Here is a 16736-nt window from a genome sequence, read left to right as displayed (position 1 = left end):
AGCGCTGAAGAGAAGGTTTAGACAAAAGCATCTGGAGTCCCATTGGACAAAAACCCTTACCAAGAGCAAGCACAGAGAGCACCAGGGAGCTGCAAAATTACCAGCCCTGGACGGCTTTACAGACCAGGCAGGGGGAAGAGTACTCGTCTTCCTAAGCATTTTACTACCTGCCAAAGTGACCTGATCATAAGTGATCTCACCTACTCCATAAACACACTTATTTTATTAAAACCTACAAAGTAAACCCACACAGAGTAAGAAAAGAAAGTCTTCTTTTAGCTTCCAATTCTGTCCTTCTTAGATAACTCACTGGGAGTTAACTGGGCATGTGTCCTTTCCAATTTAACCTGTTCCAACTCTGAGCGGACAGAATATGTCCATTTTATGGAGATCAAGGGCCACCTGTAACAGGAGGCCTTTCCCGATTGCCATCTCTTCTACAGGGCAGAACCGGCTGCTTCTTCCTCCCTGCTTCACGCACCTGTACAGACCTCTGTGATAGCAGCTATGCTACCTGGCTCCCTCAAGGAGAGTTCATATTTTATTTTATTATATTTTATTTTATTCCGCACTGTCCAGCACAGTAGCTGGTCCTTAAGTTGATGTCAGTGTTTATTGAGGGAATAAAGTACACAGAGGCTCAGGAAGATTTGATAATTTTGGTAAAACTCAAACCCAGGTACTACTGGCTCCCAAACCCATGGTCTTTTCACTGTTACCTACCCCTCCCAGATTCCCCCAAGGGTAGAAATAGTTTAGATAGAAACCACAGGCTTTTAAGGAACCTGACAGCCCTAAAGCCTTTGACTACAAACCCCAGGGTCCAGCAAGAGGCTAGGTTTGTCTTGGAAGGAGTGTGACTTTCCTTTAAAATCTGCTGGCCAGTTGTTGGTAGTGCATACCTGTAAACCCAGCACTCGGGAGGCTGATGCAGGAGGACTGCCATGGATTTGAGGCCAGCCTGTACTACATAGTAAGTTCAGGGCCAGCCTGAACTATATAGTGAGACCCTGTCTCAAAAGAAAAAAAATCCTTTGTCCCCTCTTATACATCCTCAAAAGCAGGGAAGCAGTGCTTTCTGTGGAGAGGACCCATATAGGCCAGCTCCTCTGGCTCTTTATCACAGGGGACAACTACATTTGGCCAGGGCTTAGGCAGGTAGGCTTTTCTGAACCCATAAGAAGCATCCTACATGCCCGGACAATTCATTTGTCCCCTAGGATGGCCCACTGAGCATACAAATGGAAGGGGCTGCCTCCCTCTCTTACGAATCCTAAACCCAGCCCAGCCTCCTGACCTTCTCTGTGGGCCTTGACTTTCCCACCCACACTCACAGAACTGGAGGAGGTCTTTGATCTGGCTTGGTTTTATGATCCTAATCTCTACCATTACCTCCTCTCACCTCACCAGACTCAGGAAACACCTGGCATCTAAGAAAGAAGGAACGGGCTGGGGATTTAGCTCAGCGGCAAAGCACCTGCCTGGCAAGTGCAAGGTCGTGAGTTCGATTCCTGATACCAGATGAAAAACAAACAAACAAAATAAGAAAGGAGGAGCATCTTCCTGTCCAGCCAGAGGTTACACTTGACCTCTGGTCACCCTCAGCTCTCGCACCAGGCAGTCACCAAGACTGAACACCCAGTTCAGTGGCCGAGGTCTGACACTCTGTCCAACCACAGTGCTCCTACCCAGGTCGAGACCTCCTCCATCCACTCTACTAGGACTACCCCAAGCGTTTCACCATGAGTCCTCCCACTCAACCCCATCTGTGCCCTCAAGGATTCTCCAGATATCACCAGATTCTCTGAATTCTTCCTGTTATGCCTTGGTGAAATGTCTTCACTGCCCTGGGTTACAGTTCATATTCTTGGTGTGGCTCACAGGGGCCTACGTGGCCTGGTCTCTGCTTCCTTCTGTTGCTGTTTCTCTCAGCATTCATTCCCCTCACATTATCCCCCTGCCCTGCCGCCATGTGTCACAATGCTACTAAAATGTGCCGTTTCTCTCCGACTCCTAGACCTTCACGTGAGTATATTTTTCCCCTGTCTCTTTCTCCCCACTCCTCCTCTTCTATGCAGATGATGGTTTTTGATGATCCAAGACTATACCTGAAGCCCTTCTTCTGTGCTCCCCAGTACTCTGCTCTGGCCCTTGTCACTAAGCTGTTCTAATGGCACTGCCATGGTCTTTTACTAGACTATGCATTTCTTGGGGCTGGGGCAATGTGAGCTTCCCTGCTGGCCCCTAGGACCTAGTACATAGTAAGTGCTCAACAAATGCTGATTTAACAGGTAGGTGGATGGAAGGATGAATGGCAGAACAAGTTGTTTCTCTCAGGACTGCTGAGTGGTTTCTGTCACACCCCAAGTTTATCCTACCACTGAGGCTGACCTCTACTCCCCAGGGAACCTCGTCTAGCAACTACAGGGACACATGAAGAAGGTGTGAGCCAAACATCCTGCATATACCATGTGAGAGGGAAACCCGAGGGGTGTCTCTTGAGGGGTACTTTCGAACAGGCCATGGAGAAGAGCCACACAGCTCTGGTCCCCATCTGCATGCAGGAGAGAACAGATGGCTAGTTAGCGTCCCTCAGGACACCCTAGAGACGGGCAGCATGTGGACACAGTTGATGGATGGCCTGACAGGTGGAGTGGCCAAAGGAAGCTGTGCCTGTGGAACTACTCTTGTCAGGGTCCCCACCCTAGGAGCTGGAGGAGGTAGGAAGACTGTTCTTGGCATGGGCCTGGGATTAAAACTGATGCCAAGAAAGGAGCAGGAGTTGAGTGGGAGGAAGAGGAGGAGAGAGAGGCTGACGGCTGCTGGAAAGGTTGCAACAACCCACCCGCACCAGCTCCCAGGGTCTGAGCAACGAATCTAGAAATGCTGCGCTCACCATGCTCCTCTCTGCTTATGGCATACGTCCCCACCACTACCCACGTGGGAAAAGGTACAGGGCTTCTCTCAGCCTTATGTGTCACGTGCTACCAGATTACTCCAGGAGGCACACAGGATGTGGTTTTTTTACTATGTTCCCTGACGGATCCACCAGGCTAAGGCCTGGGGGAGAAATCCTCTGAGTACCATCTAGGCTTGCCCCATGGGGACTAGAGCAAGCCAGCATTTCAGAGATACCAGCTGTAACACAGACTCCCATCAGCACCTCCAAAGCTAAACTATCCACTTTCCGGGGGATGGGATAGCAGCAGCTAGTTGGGAAGGGCAAGTGGGTAGGAAATGTGAGATGCCAGGAGGATCCCTATGCTATAAAGAGAAAACCAAATGGTATCTGAGATGCTAGGGCATCAGATACACAGAACTTTGATAGTTCAGTAGGGAACTGAAAACAATATCCTGGGGGATTCATACTTTAAGAAAAACATTCCATCTATTCAAAGCAATGTTAGCCTGGGAGAAACTAGCCAGACATGGCAGCAATCTTATGACTTTTGGTTCTGAGATAAGGTTCCTCCCTTTTTCTTCCCCTTCTAAGTTGTGAATCTCTGAGTGCATCCTGGCTTGGTGGCTAACAGACAGCAGGTGCTTAGTGTGTATGTCTGCCATGAATGAGTCCAGGTCCTTCTTGGATTCTGTGCAGGCTCCTTCATGCTCACTATCCCTCCTGGTCATAAAGCTGCAAAAGCCATCTACCCCTAAGGGAAAGAAAGGCCTGCAACCCAAGTCCATAACATCCTGCCAGAGTTTGACCCCTCCAGGCCCAATATTCTTGTACGCTGAACACTCATCCTGAGTGTCTACTTCCTCTCCCTAGGAAACAGCTGAAAGCCAGACTCTGCCTGCTTCCTCAGCACTTCCTCCCCTTTCTGACTTTGATACATCTGGCTCATCAGTTAGTGCTGAAAGGTCCCAGCCAGGCTGTGCACTGGTGAGAGCCCAAATCGGACAGTCCTAAAACCCACAGCTGGGAGGAAGAGTGGCCAGAGGTCAACACGTCTTTCTTATGCCGTCACTAGGCAGGACATTCCAAACTATGTCCCTTCCTCGCAAAAGATCCCTGGGGTTAGAGGTCTTGATTCACCATATAGACTTGTATCTGTACCTGATCTAAATCTCTCCTACTGAAGTTTTGTGTGAGCAGGACCACAGCTGGGATGTTAGGGATGGTCAGGACATACTCTGAGGTTTGACCAAGAGTAAGTTTCATCTCTGTTGCTTTCCCAGAACCACAGTTTTTCTTCTTGGAGCCTAATGAGTTTTATAAATCAGACCCAGTCACTTTTTTCCTTCAACCTTTGAACAGTCCCATTTCACTGGGATAAAATACAAACTCTAGCCATGATTCACAAGATCCTCCATGACAGCCCCTGCCATCTCTCAGATTTCACTTGGGATTCACCACTTCACTCATTTAGGGGCAAGAGGAAGTCCTGGAGGATCTCCCCCCAAACCGTAACCACAATGGCGCTATACCCAAGATGTTCCATGGAAGCTCTGCTTTAAAATCATCTGTCATTTTTTCACCTCTGAGATCTAAACAGTAACACGGAAATCCTATACTTCAGTGTTCTTATCGTCTGTCATATCTCAAAATGACACATTAGCCTACATGCCCAATTTAGGGCCGAGGTAATATGACATCCAAATCCCTAACCCATCCTCGTATCATGAAGCTGAACACTTTCACAGCAATTATCCACCAACATGAAACCGCTCCTCAGGGTTCCTGGGACGCAGCTAAAGTTCAGGCAGAACCTGGTCTTCCTCAACACCCATGAAAAAGACATTATGCTGAATTCAATTAAGTCAACCCATCAGAATACTGGAGGAAGACATCAGATCAGGAAGCCTGGATAAACTTCTGAGAACTCAACCCCAGTGAACCTTTGTGAGTTCTCAGCTCCTTGACAAGTTTCAGGTTCAAAGGTGTGACTCCTTTAATGAACATCTGATACAGGGCACCCTGCCCTAAGGTTGTTCTCTATTACAGGCCCAGGAAGTGGCATGGCCTACCTGCTTCCTGCTTACTAGGCTCTAAACACAGCTCTCAGGGGGCCCCAGGCATCCATCTATACTACAGCAGGAGATGCCCGTGTTCCTGATCCCGATTCACCCTGGTACCCAGGGAAGCACTCACATCAGCTGGCTCCCTGCGGTGTCCCTCGCCGCTCCGCAGCCAGCTCCGGCTCAGCTCACTGAGCTCTGGGATAGGCTGCACCTTGAGCCATACGCTGTCTCCAGACTGCCGGATCATCTCTACAATCTCATCCCTGGATTTGCTCTCCACATTGTGCCTATTAATCTCCACCAGTCGATCTCCTGGCACCAGGCCCAGGGCCAGGTCCTTGGTGCCTGCACCAGGCTCAGCAAAGTGAACCACTCGCCGATAGGCCTGGCCTTCAGGTCCCCGATCCAGCATGGTTGTGCGCCGAAGGGAGAAGCCAAAGTCTCCAGTGGGCCTTCGTTGCAGCTCCAGCTCCCGGGGGGCAGGGGGTGGTGGTGGGACTACTGGGGGAAGGCGCAGGTCGGCTGGGAACCTTTTCGTCACCAGCTCAGGGACTCGAGATCGGGGCCCTGGCCGAGGGAGGCCTGAGCCAGGGTGCTGCGTCAGCTGTCCCTCTAGAGTCCTCACCTCCACCTGCGGTGATGGGGCAGCAGAGTGCTCCGAGGGGGTTGAGGTTTCCGAGGCACTCTCATCCCGGCTACGCTGGGAGAAGGAAAAGCGCTTGACAATCATCTGTGAGTTCTGCTTGGCCAGCGAGCCGAACTTGGCTGCCCGCTGCAGCACAGAGCCCCGGAAGCTGCCTTCCTCTCCCTTGAGGTCATCGCTCGAGCTGGCTGTGCTTAGGTGGCCTGAGTCCAGGATGATACTGCCCCGATTGCTGTCGGAGTCAATGTCAGTCAGGTGCAGGTCGGAGCCACTGGCCACTTTGATGGGGATGGGGTTGGAGATTTCCAGGCGTGTCTTGGACTCACGTTTGGAGGAGCGGTTTAGGTTGAAGAAGCCACGGCGTAGGCTCATCTCCTCCAGGCTCCTTAGCTCTGCCGCTGACATTCGTTCCTTCTTCTCCTTTTTCTCCTTCTTCTCCTTCCGCCCACCATCTTTGTCCTTATCTTTCTTCATTAGGTTAAACATGGTGGGGATGCTGTTTTTAGGGGTGGTGCCCCCAGAGGATTATGGGTGCTTAGCACAGGGCCTTTGGATCTCACCTTGCTGCTGCAAACAGAACCACAGAGAAAGAGAGATTATTCCAGCAGACCCTCTCCCTGTGTCTTCATTCCACACATAACCAACTAACAGACCACCCACTCTTCACTTAGTGCTAGTTATGTACCAGGCACTATGCTTTTTTTTGGTTTTTCTCCGGTACCGGGAACCGAACTCACGACCTTGCGCTTGCCAGGCAGGCGCTTTTGCCGCTGAGATAAACCCCCAGCCCCCAGGCACTATGCTTTACACATATTTATCTCAGTTAATTTAATCCTTTAGACCAAGGCTTAGGTGTCCCTGGAGAGGGCTGACCTGTTGGCAAGAGGAAGTATCAAGCCATCCTGGAACCCAACTTGAGATTCAAACACAAGAGGAAAAGAAAAGGGACTCTGTACACCATCACCTCCCCACCGCCAAGTCCACTGAAGCAATGCATCTCATACTACTAGGCACCTGGCATTCCCAGAGCAGCAGCCTCATCCACTGCTTCACTGAAGATCTTGGCGGACCCAACAGTTATGTACTGGCTTTCCCTTACCAGGTCTAGTATCAGGCACTTCATATACACCATCCCATTCAACATTCATGGCATTCCTGCCAGGTAGGTATCATTATCTTTACAAACAAGAAAAAGGAGCTCAGAAAGGTAAAGATACGCTAGGTGTTACCCAGCAATTAAGTGGATGTGCTGAGTTTCAATAGCAAATACTCTGTCCTTTCTAGAGCCTGGGTGTCCAAAGTGAGCGGGGAGGGAAGGAAGGGGAAGTTCCAGAGTGAACAGAGGATAGACAGCTGTGAGGTGGGGGTGGGGTGGGGTCTGCTGGATAAACAGGATCCTGAAAAAATCACATCCTTTTCCCCAGATCAACAGCTAAATATAGCCTCAGGAAGAAAGTTGTGGCAGCCTGTGTGAAAACGCCAGCTCCTGAGTGTGTACCTAGGGTGCTAATCTACCCTAACTCACACACATACACTATTAAGGGTAGAACTGGGAATAGAGTTCAGAGTGCCTTTCTTTTTCTAACCAGCAGGAAACAAGAAGTAGGCCATGCCATTTAATTAGAAATTCACTGTAGGCGGGGCATGGTGGCACACGCCTATAATCACAGCACTCAGGAGGCTGAGGCAGGAGGATGGCCACAAGATTAAGGCCAGCCTGGGCTACCCCTGAACTACACAACGAGATCCTGTCTCCAAAAAAGAAAAAGAAAAATAAATTAACTGTAGCCGGGCATGGTAGTGTACACCTGTAATCTCAGCACTTGGGAGGGTGAGGCAGGAGAACTGCCTGCAAGTCTGAGGCCAGCTGGGACTACACAGTGAGTTCAAGTCCAGCCTGAACTACATAGTGAAACCCTGTCTCAAAAATTTAAAAAAAAAAACAAAAACGAAGAAATTAACTGTAATGTTTTCTCTGTCCGTGAAAGCTTCCTCATCTGAATTCCAAACACAGGACCTATAAGCTTACACTTTCTAGGGGGTGGGGATTTAGCTCAGTGGCACAGTGTCTGCCTGGCAAGCGCGAGGTCGTGAGTTCGATTCCTGGTACCGGAAAAAAAAGAAACTTACACTTTCTAGCAATAGCCTCTTGCCAGGCCCTGGAAAGGCATTTCCTCTCTGTGCACCCCACCCCTACAACCAAGCAGTGCCCTCCAGGATCCTCATTCCACTTAGAGGGACTCGAAAACCCAGGTACAATGCCCAGGAAGGCATTAAGACCAGGATTTCCAAGGGCCCCTGTGCACTGGCTAATTGCTTCCCCTCTGCTCAGAATCCTGACCCCTGTGGTTCCCGGCAGACCAACACATCTTTTTTCTAGAGCAATACTGTCCATAAGAAATACAATTCAAATCATATATGTAATTGTAAATGAAAAGTGGCCATCAAAAAGGATGATAAAAAGATATGAGGAAAGCCAGGTACAATGGCACATGCCTATAATTCCAACAGGAAGGAATGAGTCAGGAAAACTGCAAATTTGAGGCCAGCCGGGCAACATGAGACAGAACCTGTCTCAAAACAAAAATAAACAATCAAAAAAACCCCTTTAATCATATATTCTATTTAATGCAGTATATCCAAAATATTGCTATCTCAACATGTAATTACATAAAAATTTTACAATATTCTACAATTTTCTATGGCAAGTGTTTAAAATTCAGTGTATATTTTATACTTAGAGCACCTTGCAATTCAGACTAACTACATTTCAGGTATTCAAAAGCCTCGTGGGACTAGTAGCTATTGGACTGAACAGTGCAGGCCTGGGAAATTCTTTAGTTGTTGAGCACATCCAAAGAGGTGGGAAATCTGGCCAGGTCACTGGCTCCTTGTAGATGTAGAAAGAACCTCTTTCCCTCTTTGACTCCAGATTGTACTTGGTATAACAAAGTGCCCTCTGAAGTTCTTGGTTGTAAATGCTCCAAGAATGCTCCTTGGGAATTGAAGGCAGGAAGTCTAAAGTCCAAAAGGCTTGTATAGCCTTGGGTAGTCTTGGCCAGCTGGGTCTGGACTGAATTGGAATGGGAGAGTGCCTGACAGCCCGTATCCTCTCTTCAGAGCCCTGTTTTGATAGAGGGAGCCTCTCTTCTCTTGCATGTTCAGGAAATATGGTACAAACAGCTCATATATCAGGACATGGGATCTTTGGCTGGTTATTACCTATACTATCTTAAAGGACTGGCTTAGAAGATGGCTCCGGGGTAACTATAAGGGAAAATGGGGGTGGGGTGGGGATTGAGGGAACAAACAAGAATATGGCAGCCTTAGTCTAACCACTGAGAACCCAACTGCTTACTGTGCTGTACCATCAAGGTTCCTAATTCTCATTTTGCAACCCTTACTCAATCGTAGCTGTTTGCTGGAGTTAAGATAGCTGAGCAGTATCGGTGGAAAACATCTCCCAGAATTGTAGAATCATTGAGCTAGAAAGGTCTCTGAGAAGAAATTTTACATAAATTCTTGTCTCAACAAAAGCTTGTCCCTCAGTGTCACTGTAGTAGGCAGGAACAGCAGACTATCACAGCAGTGGCCCAGGAAATGGTACTCACTGGAAACTTTAGACGATCAGGTATCTGGCCCTGGATCTGCCAACAAATCATTGGGGGATCTTACCTGTCATTTTGCTCAAGGTTGAACTAGATGATCTAGGCCTCTTCTAGCTCTAAAATTCCAACTATACAAGCTCTCATGGACACAGGTAAGTTACTAACTTTGCCAAAAGTATCCTTCTCATCACAACCCTGGGGCCTTCAGAGACCGAGCAATGTTGCTCTTCCCTCACCACTCCTGTCCTGCCACTGTTATCTGCAGTTTACAAGACACCCTTCCCTCTGCCATCCCCATCCCACCAGGTCTGGTTGGCTGTAGAATGCCTGCAACCCCTTTCCCTGTGGGACCAGATCTGCAAAGCAGCTGCAGCTGCTTCTTCTCCTAGGTTCCTCAACCCTCAGTTAACTAGCGAACTGGGCTCTATCATCTTCGTGTAGACCTTGAACCTGCCAACATCTCCTGTCCTCAGGTCCAAAGTCTCTGGAACCACCATCTCCCCAATCTCCATTCCAGGCTGCAGTTCCCTCCACCTCCCTTTCTTCTCTTACTCTTCATTCCAGGGAAAGTAGCCTTTAGACTTTCTGACCACTTCCTCTGCCTTTCTCTCCTCCTCCTATTCCAGGAAGCCTTTCCTAATTTTAACCAAAGGAAAAGCATGTAAGTAAATTATGATATGTTCTTAAATTATTTGGAACATCCTATCTTCAAAGCCAAACAAAGCACAATCTGTCAACTCAGCTGCTTTATCTCTTCAAGACAGAGAGCATCTCGAAGGCAAGACCATTCAGCTCAAGTACATATCTGCTTGTCCATCCACGAGAATAAATAAACAATTTACAGATTTAGGCCATGAAATACCACTTGGCAATAAAATGAAACAACTTGATATATACAACAACAAAAATGAATCCCCAAAACATTACTTGAAACAAGAGGGAACTATAATGACAAAAATGGGAAATATAATCATAGAAAGTATACATTCTATTTATGGTTCTAGCATGGTCCTATTTTTGTGAAGTATGATTCTATTTATATGAAGATCGAGTACAGGCAAAATTAACCTATGGTGAAAAATATCAGGGTTATCCGGATATGTATCAGTGGTCACCCTTGGAGAATGCATGAGAAAGGGCATGGGGGACCTTTCTGGGGTCAGGCTGATACGGATTTGAGTTGACAAGTACATTCATTTGCCAACTGTCATCAAATAGTGTACATAAGATTTGTGCATTTTTTTAGTATAAACATTTACTCAAAAGAAAAAAGAACTGTAAACAAATAGTGAACTCTAGTTAATAATATATATGCCAGAGAATGTGGGGTGAAGTTTACTGATGGCTACAATTTACTTTGAATAACTTAAATTTGTCAAAAATTTAAGACAGCTTCATGGATGGATCAAGGCATTAAAATGGGATAAAGCCAGGACAGGAAAATAATTGTTAAAGCTATTAGGTAGAAATATTGGCTGTGAAATTCTTTAATGTCTCTGAATGTTTGCAGATCTTCTGTGATAAAATGGTAAGAAAAAATGTGTATTTACTAAGCACTTCTATATGCAAGGGATGTAAAGGCAAATAAGCCTAGTGAAACAGCTCAGGCTTTGAATGTCAGGTCACAAACCTGGAAACAAATCTGAATTAATACCAAAGCTATGCAGTCTTGGGCAATTCACTTAAAGACGTGGTATAGCTCCATTTTCCCATCTGTAAAATGGACAAAATAACAGTACTTACCACATAAATAATGAGGATTAAATGAAAAAAAAAATATATATATATATATATGCCTTTGTTACAATTCCTAGCCCATGGTAGGCTCTCAAGAAAAGTAACTGACAGTGGCAAGGCATATTCTCTGCCACCTAAATGGGAATATGGGAATGGCTGAAAAGAAAGTACACAAAAGACCATCAACACAAGTATGACGAAAATAAGTCCAGACCTTTGTATATGAAAAGTAAAGCCCAAAGCAGTGAAGCCAATTCAGTAAGCACATAGCCAAGCTGGATCCTACTGGTTTGGGTCCAAAGCCCCCCACAGTTATTGCCAAGGGTACAGCCAGCCAATGTATACATTTGGTCATACAAATGGCTAACTAACATGAATAGGTATTCAGCCTCAGTAATATTCACAGACATGTGAAGTAGGCATAGATTGTCTTTCACTTAGCCATTTAGTAAAAACCTTCAAGAGGGATATCATCAATCAATTAGGGGATGGGAGCAGGGACTTTCATATGTTGGTGGGAATAAAAACTACCATGTGCTTTTTTAACTTGTTTGCTTGTTTGTTTTTTAACAGCAGGAAGGCCATGTGGTCATTACTATAAAAATAAGGAATGCTTCAGGAATTTGCATGTCATCCCTCCACAGGGGTCATCCTAATCTTCCCTGTACCATTCTAGTTTTAGTGTTATGTGCTGCCAAATAAAGCAGTGGTGTAATCTTTTAGAGAAGCAAGTTGGTAATGTCTATGAAAATATTTTGTATATATTCTTTGACTAGGCAATTCCATTTATAGGTCATTTATCATATATTCACCCAGGAAATATAGCTAATCTTTGTAGCATTGTTCATAATGGCAAACATATAAATGTTGAGTATGAATTACTACAGAAACAGCTTATAGGACAAGTAGGCAGTTATTAGAAAGAATGAGGGAGATTTATACATACTGACCTGGAAAATTCATACCATGTTATATTATAAGTGAAAAAAGCAAGTTGCAGGATCGTATATAAAATTGCTAAATTTTAAAAAACTGTGTGTCTGAATATATGCATGTAACTTACATATAATATTTGCATATCCATAGAGAAATCTTTGCTCTGAGGAGGAAATTGAGATTTGAGAAAGTCAAACCAGATTTCTGATTTATCTAGATGATTTTAAGTTTTTACAATGACTATTCAGCTGGTAGGTGTGTGTGCATCTGAGCAGTGGGATTATTGTAATTTTTTATCTACTCTTCTACATACTCTTTATTTCCCAGAGGAAAAAAAATCTTAATATTTATATTAAATGATATTTTAATGTAACATAGTTAACTATAACTATATAATGCATTCTAGACTTATAAGCTTTTGAAATAGTCTGTAAAGAGTCATTACAAAAATTTAACTAAGCAGGCAAGTGGACGCAGGCCTGTAATCTGAGCACTGTAATCTGAGCACTCTGGGATGCTGAGGCAGGAAGATAGCAAATTTGAGCTCACCTGGGGCAATTTTGCAAGACCCTGTTTCAAAACAGGTGTATTTCAATGTGAAGGCCCTGGGTTCAATCCCCAGTACCAAAAACAAAACTTTATTTGGTTATCTCTGGGGAGTAGGGGGCTACAGGAAACACTTCCTAATGATTCAACGTTATTCCAGCATGTGTTACTACTTTAGTTTTAAGATAGACAGACACAAAGAAAACAAAAGATAGGAAAGAAAAGGGAGGGAGGGGGAGAGAAAGAGAGAAGAAAGGAAGAAAGGAAGGAAGGAAAGAAGGAAGGATGGAATGAAGAAAGAAAAAGGATGGAAGGAAGAAAGAAAAAGGACAGAAGGAAGAAAGAAAGGTTTTGACAAAGTAGTAAGCAATCCATGAGCATAAAAGCTATAAACAAGGTTTATAAAGGTTTGTTGTAATGGTCAGTATAAGGCTTGAGTTGCCCTCCTGTCTTGAAAAAGTTCCTGTCCTTTGGGGGACCTGTTTAGGAGACGCACTGTTGTCCCGTGGCTTTAAGTAGGGGCAGATTTAAATGGGTCACCCTGCAGCTGGCAAAGCAAAAACCCCAGGAAATGGAAACTACATTAGCATCCCAAGACAAGGGTGCCCGGAGCTGGCTGCCGGGCGGATACTTAGGACTGTCCTGCACCCCACCCCCAGACCACACTCATAAATAAATACAAAGGAAATACTTTCCCAAGGGAGCCGGCCTCTCTCCCTCGGCCTCTGACCTCTCAGCGCAGCCAATTCCCTAGAGCCTGAGGCCCCTCCGGGCCCTCATCAGGGATAGCACAGCGGCCTTGTGGGGTCGCACAGCTCCCGGCCCGGGTGGCCCAGGGGGCGTGGCGGGTCACCATAGAGTCTGCTCCCGCTGGCCGGTTCCGGAGCTCCACAGCACCGCGTGACTCGCGGCCCGGTCACACGGAGCTTATCTGGCTCCAGGTGTGCTCGCTTGCTCTTGCTGCACACTTCTCACATGACACCAACCAGCCCGCCCGCCTGCTGCAGCCCGGGAGCCCAGGCAGCCCTCCGCATTTCCCAGAGGCCTGGCAGAAGGCAGCCCCGAGGTGCCTCCTGCTACAGACTGCGTCTCTCCTGGAACTCAGCAGGCTGCGGTCCCAGGAGGATGAGAGCGGGAGAATGCCCGCAGCCCTGCGGGACCCTCCGGCTCTTCCAGGTGCAGCTTTAGCCCCAAGCGGAGCTCGCCCACAGTCTAGCTGTGCCACAGCGGCCCAGGCCATTTGCCACCTTGCACATATGTGACCTTGAGCAAGTCCTCTCTCTTCCGGAGCCTCTGCTCTATCAACTATAAATCTCCAAGGCCCCAAAGAGCAGGCCTGGCCCCAACCCTTTGCAGGAGAGGTATTCTGTCTACCGCAAACTAGATTCTAATCATGCTCTGCCTTCAACGTGCTGTGAGACCTTGAACCCATCATCCAGCAGCTCTGAATACCAGATAATACGAAAAATAATCCCTTGTAAGTGATGATGAAGTACCTGCAAAGAGAATGGGCCTCAGACTCTGGAAAATCAATAGTTCAACAACTTAAACTGCTGTCTGACTTTAAACCAAATGTCAAGGGAATGTGGGTAATTTACAAGCCACACAATTCCTCCCTCCACAAAGGACAGGGAAGTGAGGGGGATGGAGGAAGTGGAGTCTGGCCAGGTCTTTGCCCCACCCCTACCAATCTTCTTCTTCCCACCAACTCACCCTCCAATTTCGGTTACACCCCCAAAATGAAAAAACGGGGTAAAATGAAAAGGAAATGGTGCTGGGGAGGGGTGTAGGGTGTAGATTTTAAGTACCCCAGGGCCTAGCCCAAACCAGAATTTAAAAACTCTCCATCAAACCCCTATCCAGAGTCCTAAAGGAAACAAACGGTCAATCACAGTACACACTGGGTCCCATCAAATCTTTAAATTAAACCAGGCCCCAGCCCCTCAGCTTTACCCATCACACCCAGAACAGGTCTGGGACAAGGTCTGGAGCCCCGGGCCATCAACAAGACCCACCTTACATGGATGTTCTTGTTCCTGTCTATGGCATCCACTCCAGGTGAGACCTCTTTTGAAGTAGCAGGAGTGGCCTTGTTGCCCTGGAGACCTGTGACCCATCAAGTCTGGGTGGAGCTTCTGGTGTCCCAAGGATTCCATGCTCCACCCCATTAGGGAGGGCTCTCCCTTTCACGTAAGTCCTAGGTATACCCCACCTCGTCCAGCTTTAGGTACCTGCCTCTGGGGACCCCACAGTCTTCAGGACCCACTTCTGAAAATATATGCCATCCCCTCCCCCCATGAGCAGTCTCAAGCAGAGCCAATGACGCAGGCTCCAGGTAACAGGTTGGAGTGGGGCTAAGAGCAAGCAGGGGTTAGTAAGGCCATAATCCACATGAGGGCTTCTGAGAAGAGCCTGGGGCAGAGGAAGCCCTCAGATACACACCCTGGCAGCTGAGCCAGGCCATGGGAGATTAAACAAACTAGATACCCAGAGCTGCCAGGTACCTGGTCATCAACTGTCCAAAGTTCAAAGCTCCAAAAGGAAATGACCATCAGCCTTTGACCTCTCCCACTCTCACCTTCCACCCTTCTCATTTCCCTAATTCCCCCAACAGAACAGCCCACCCCAAAGCCATTGTCTTCCTGAAATTTCGGTCCCGTTCCCAGTGTCTTCAATCCTAAATGGACAAGTATACCTCCACCCAAGGCTATATATAACCAGGCAAGTCATGTCCAGCAAGCAGGAGGATGTTTCCTGGAAAGCCTCATCACAAAAGGACAGAAGGGAAGCTGAGGAGGTGGCAGGCCTTTGACAAAGAGCCAGCAAGGCCTGTCAGGAAGCCAGAGACCTCAGGAGAGCAACTTTCAACATCCCCAAATAGAAAGTAGCCCCGAACCAGAAAGGGTGGGGAACATTAGGCCAGGCTCGTTGCCATGACAACAGGACACCAACCTGCTCAGGAAAAGGACTCCAGATCTGGTAAGGATAAGGCAAGGCAGCTTGATTCAATGTCCTCTAGACTGAGTGTTTCTGCAAGGTGATCTTGCCCTTAGTCACTGGAGTGACCGTACCCTCCCAGTACAGCTGCAGCACATAACACACATGCGTTCCACAGTGCCCTTGCCATCAGGACGCTTACAGGACTGCCTCTGCCACAGCCATGCCAGGGATACCAGGCGACAAGACCCAAACAAGCCCTAGTCACTGGCAAAGTGAAAGGGGTAGGAACTCACCCAATTCTATCATTTTGGGGGATGATTCGAGGACACAAAGGTCTTAGCTAGAGAGTTCCTCAAAAAAGCAGCCTCTCCACCCTCCCCAAACAAACACAAACTACAAGGCCACCACCAAATACATGCCCTGTTGACCAAGTAATCAGTCAAAATGAGTACCAACTAAAAAACAAACTGCTTGTCTCCCTCCCTGCCTTCCCCCGTCTCTGGCTCATTGTGGCAGCAGTCTTTCCAACTAATCAGCAAGATACATGTGCACTGGAACAGGCCAACACCCTCACCTCCACCCCCAAAACAAGGCCCCAATATACGGTGTATCCCTGCAGGCCTTATCTCAGGCAAGAGCGTAACCCACTCCCCACCAGACATGGTACCAAGCTGTGTGCTCCCCTGGCACCGAGAGGGGTGGGGGCAGCTGACCCTACCACCTCCCCTTCCATTGGCGAAACAACTGGCATGACAGGTTAGCAGGGCGGGGCGTCGGATCGGTCGCTCCCAGAGGCCTGGGGCAGGCTGTCCGACCTTCCCACACACACCCCACCCCCTGCAGGGAAAGGTGAGGTGCACAGCCAGTCACAGGGGACGGCCTGCATTCCTTAATAATCCCCCAAGCCTGCGTTCGCCCACCCTCCATCTTCTGTCCCACGGGGAGGGGGCCCGGGAAGCGGGGTCTCCATTGTTTTGCCAGCTGTCTAGCAGCTGCTCCTTCGAGAGGAGCTCGCTGTTGGCCTGGCAGCGAAAGGGTGAAGGCCGCTAGGAGGGATAAAGGGCTCGGTGGAGGTGCTCGCCTTCCCCGCTGCCTCCCTCAGAGCCTCGCTCGCTCCATCCGGGGGGCCCGGGCCTGACCCCGGGAAGCCCCCCAGCCCCAAGGCTGCAGCCCCCATTCTGCAGCTCGGGGCCAGCTGGGGTCCTCCGAGCCCCGAGTATCCCCCCGCCGAAGGCCACCCTGTCCTGCCTCCGGCGCCCCTCAGGCTGGCCGCAGGGACCCGCTGCTTCCCCTCCCCGCCCCTCCGAGTCCCCGCTCCCCGCTGTCGAGCCCCGAGGCGCCGCCAGGGACCGGCGCGGGGA

At 48.1% G+C, this 16736-nt stretch overlaps 1 protein-coding gene across 14 annotated transcripts in view; it reads right to left on the bottom strand.

The window, feature by feature from the left end:
* Positions 1–14526, bottom strand: part of Myo18a (myosin XVIIIA) — a 94741-nt gene extending 80215 nt beyond the window's left edge. For 8 of the 14 annotated variants that reach the window (XM_013503427.1, XM_013503429.1, XM_013503430.1 and 5 more), the window contains exons 1-2: positions 14451–14526; positions 5096–6175 (exon numbers count right to left, since the gene is read on the bottom strand). In XM_013503427.1, the coding sequence (XP_013358881.1) occupies positions 5096–6094 (999 nt within the window). In that variant the 5' untranslated portion in view covers positions 6095–6175; positions 14451–14526. The remainder of the gene's footprint in view (positions 1–5095; positions 6176–14450) is intronic. The other 6 variants (XM_013503443.1, XM_013503445.1, XM_013503446.1 and 3 more) reach the window with 3 other exon arrangements.
* Positions 14527–16736: the final 2210 nt, after the last annotated feature.

This window comes from Chinchilla lanigera, unplaced genomic scaffold (assembly GCF_000276665.1).
Source record: "Chinchilla lanigera isolate Chin_1 unplaced genomic scaffold, ChiLan1.0 scaffold00080, whole genome shotgun sequence".
Lineage (NCBI taxonomy): Eukaryota > Metazoa > Chordata > Mammalia > Rodentia > Chinchillidae > Chinchilla > Chinchilla lanigera.
Note: the sequence above shows the minus strand (reverse complement) of the source record. Positions and strands in the feature narration are given on the sequence as shown.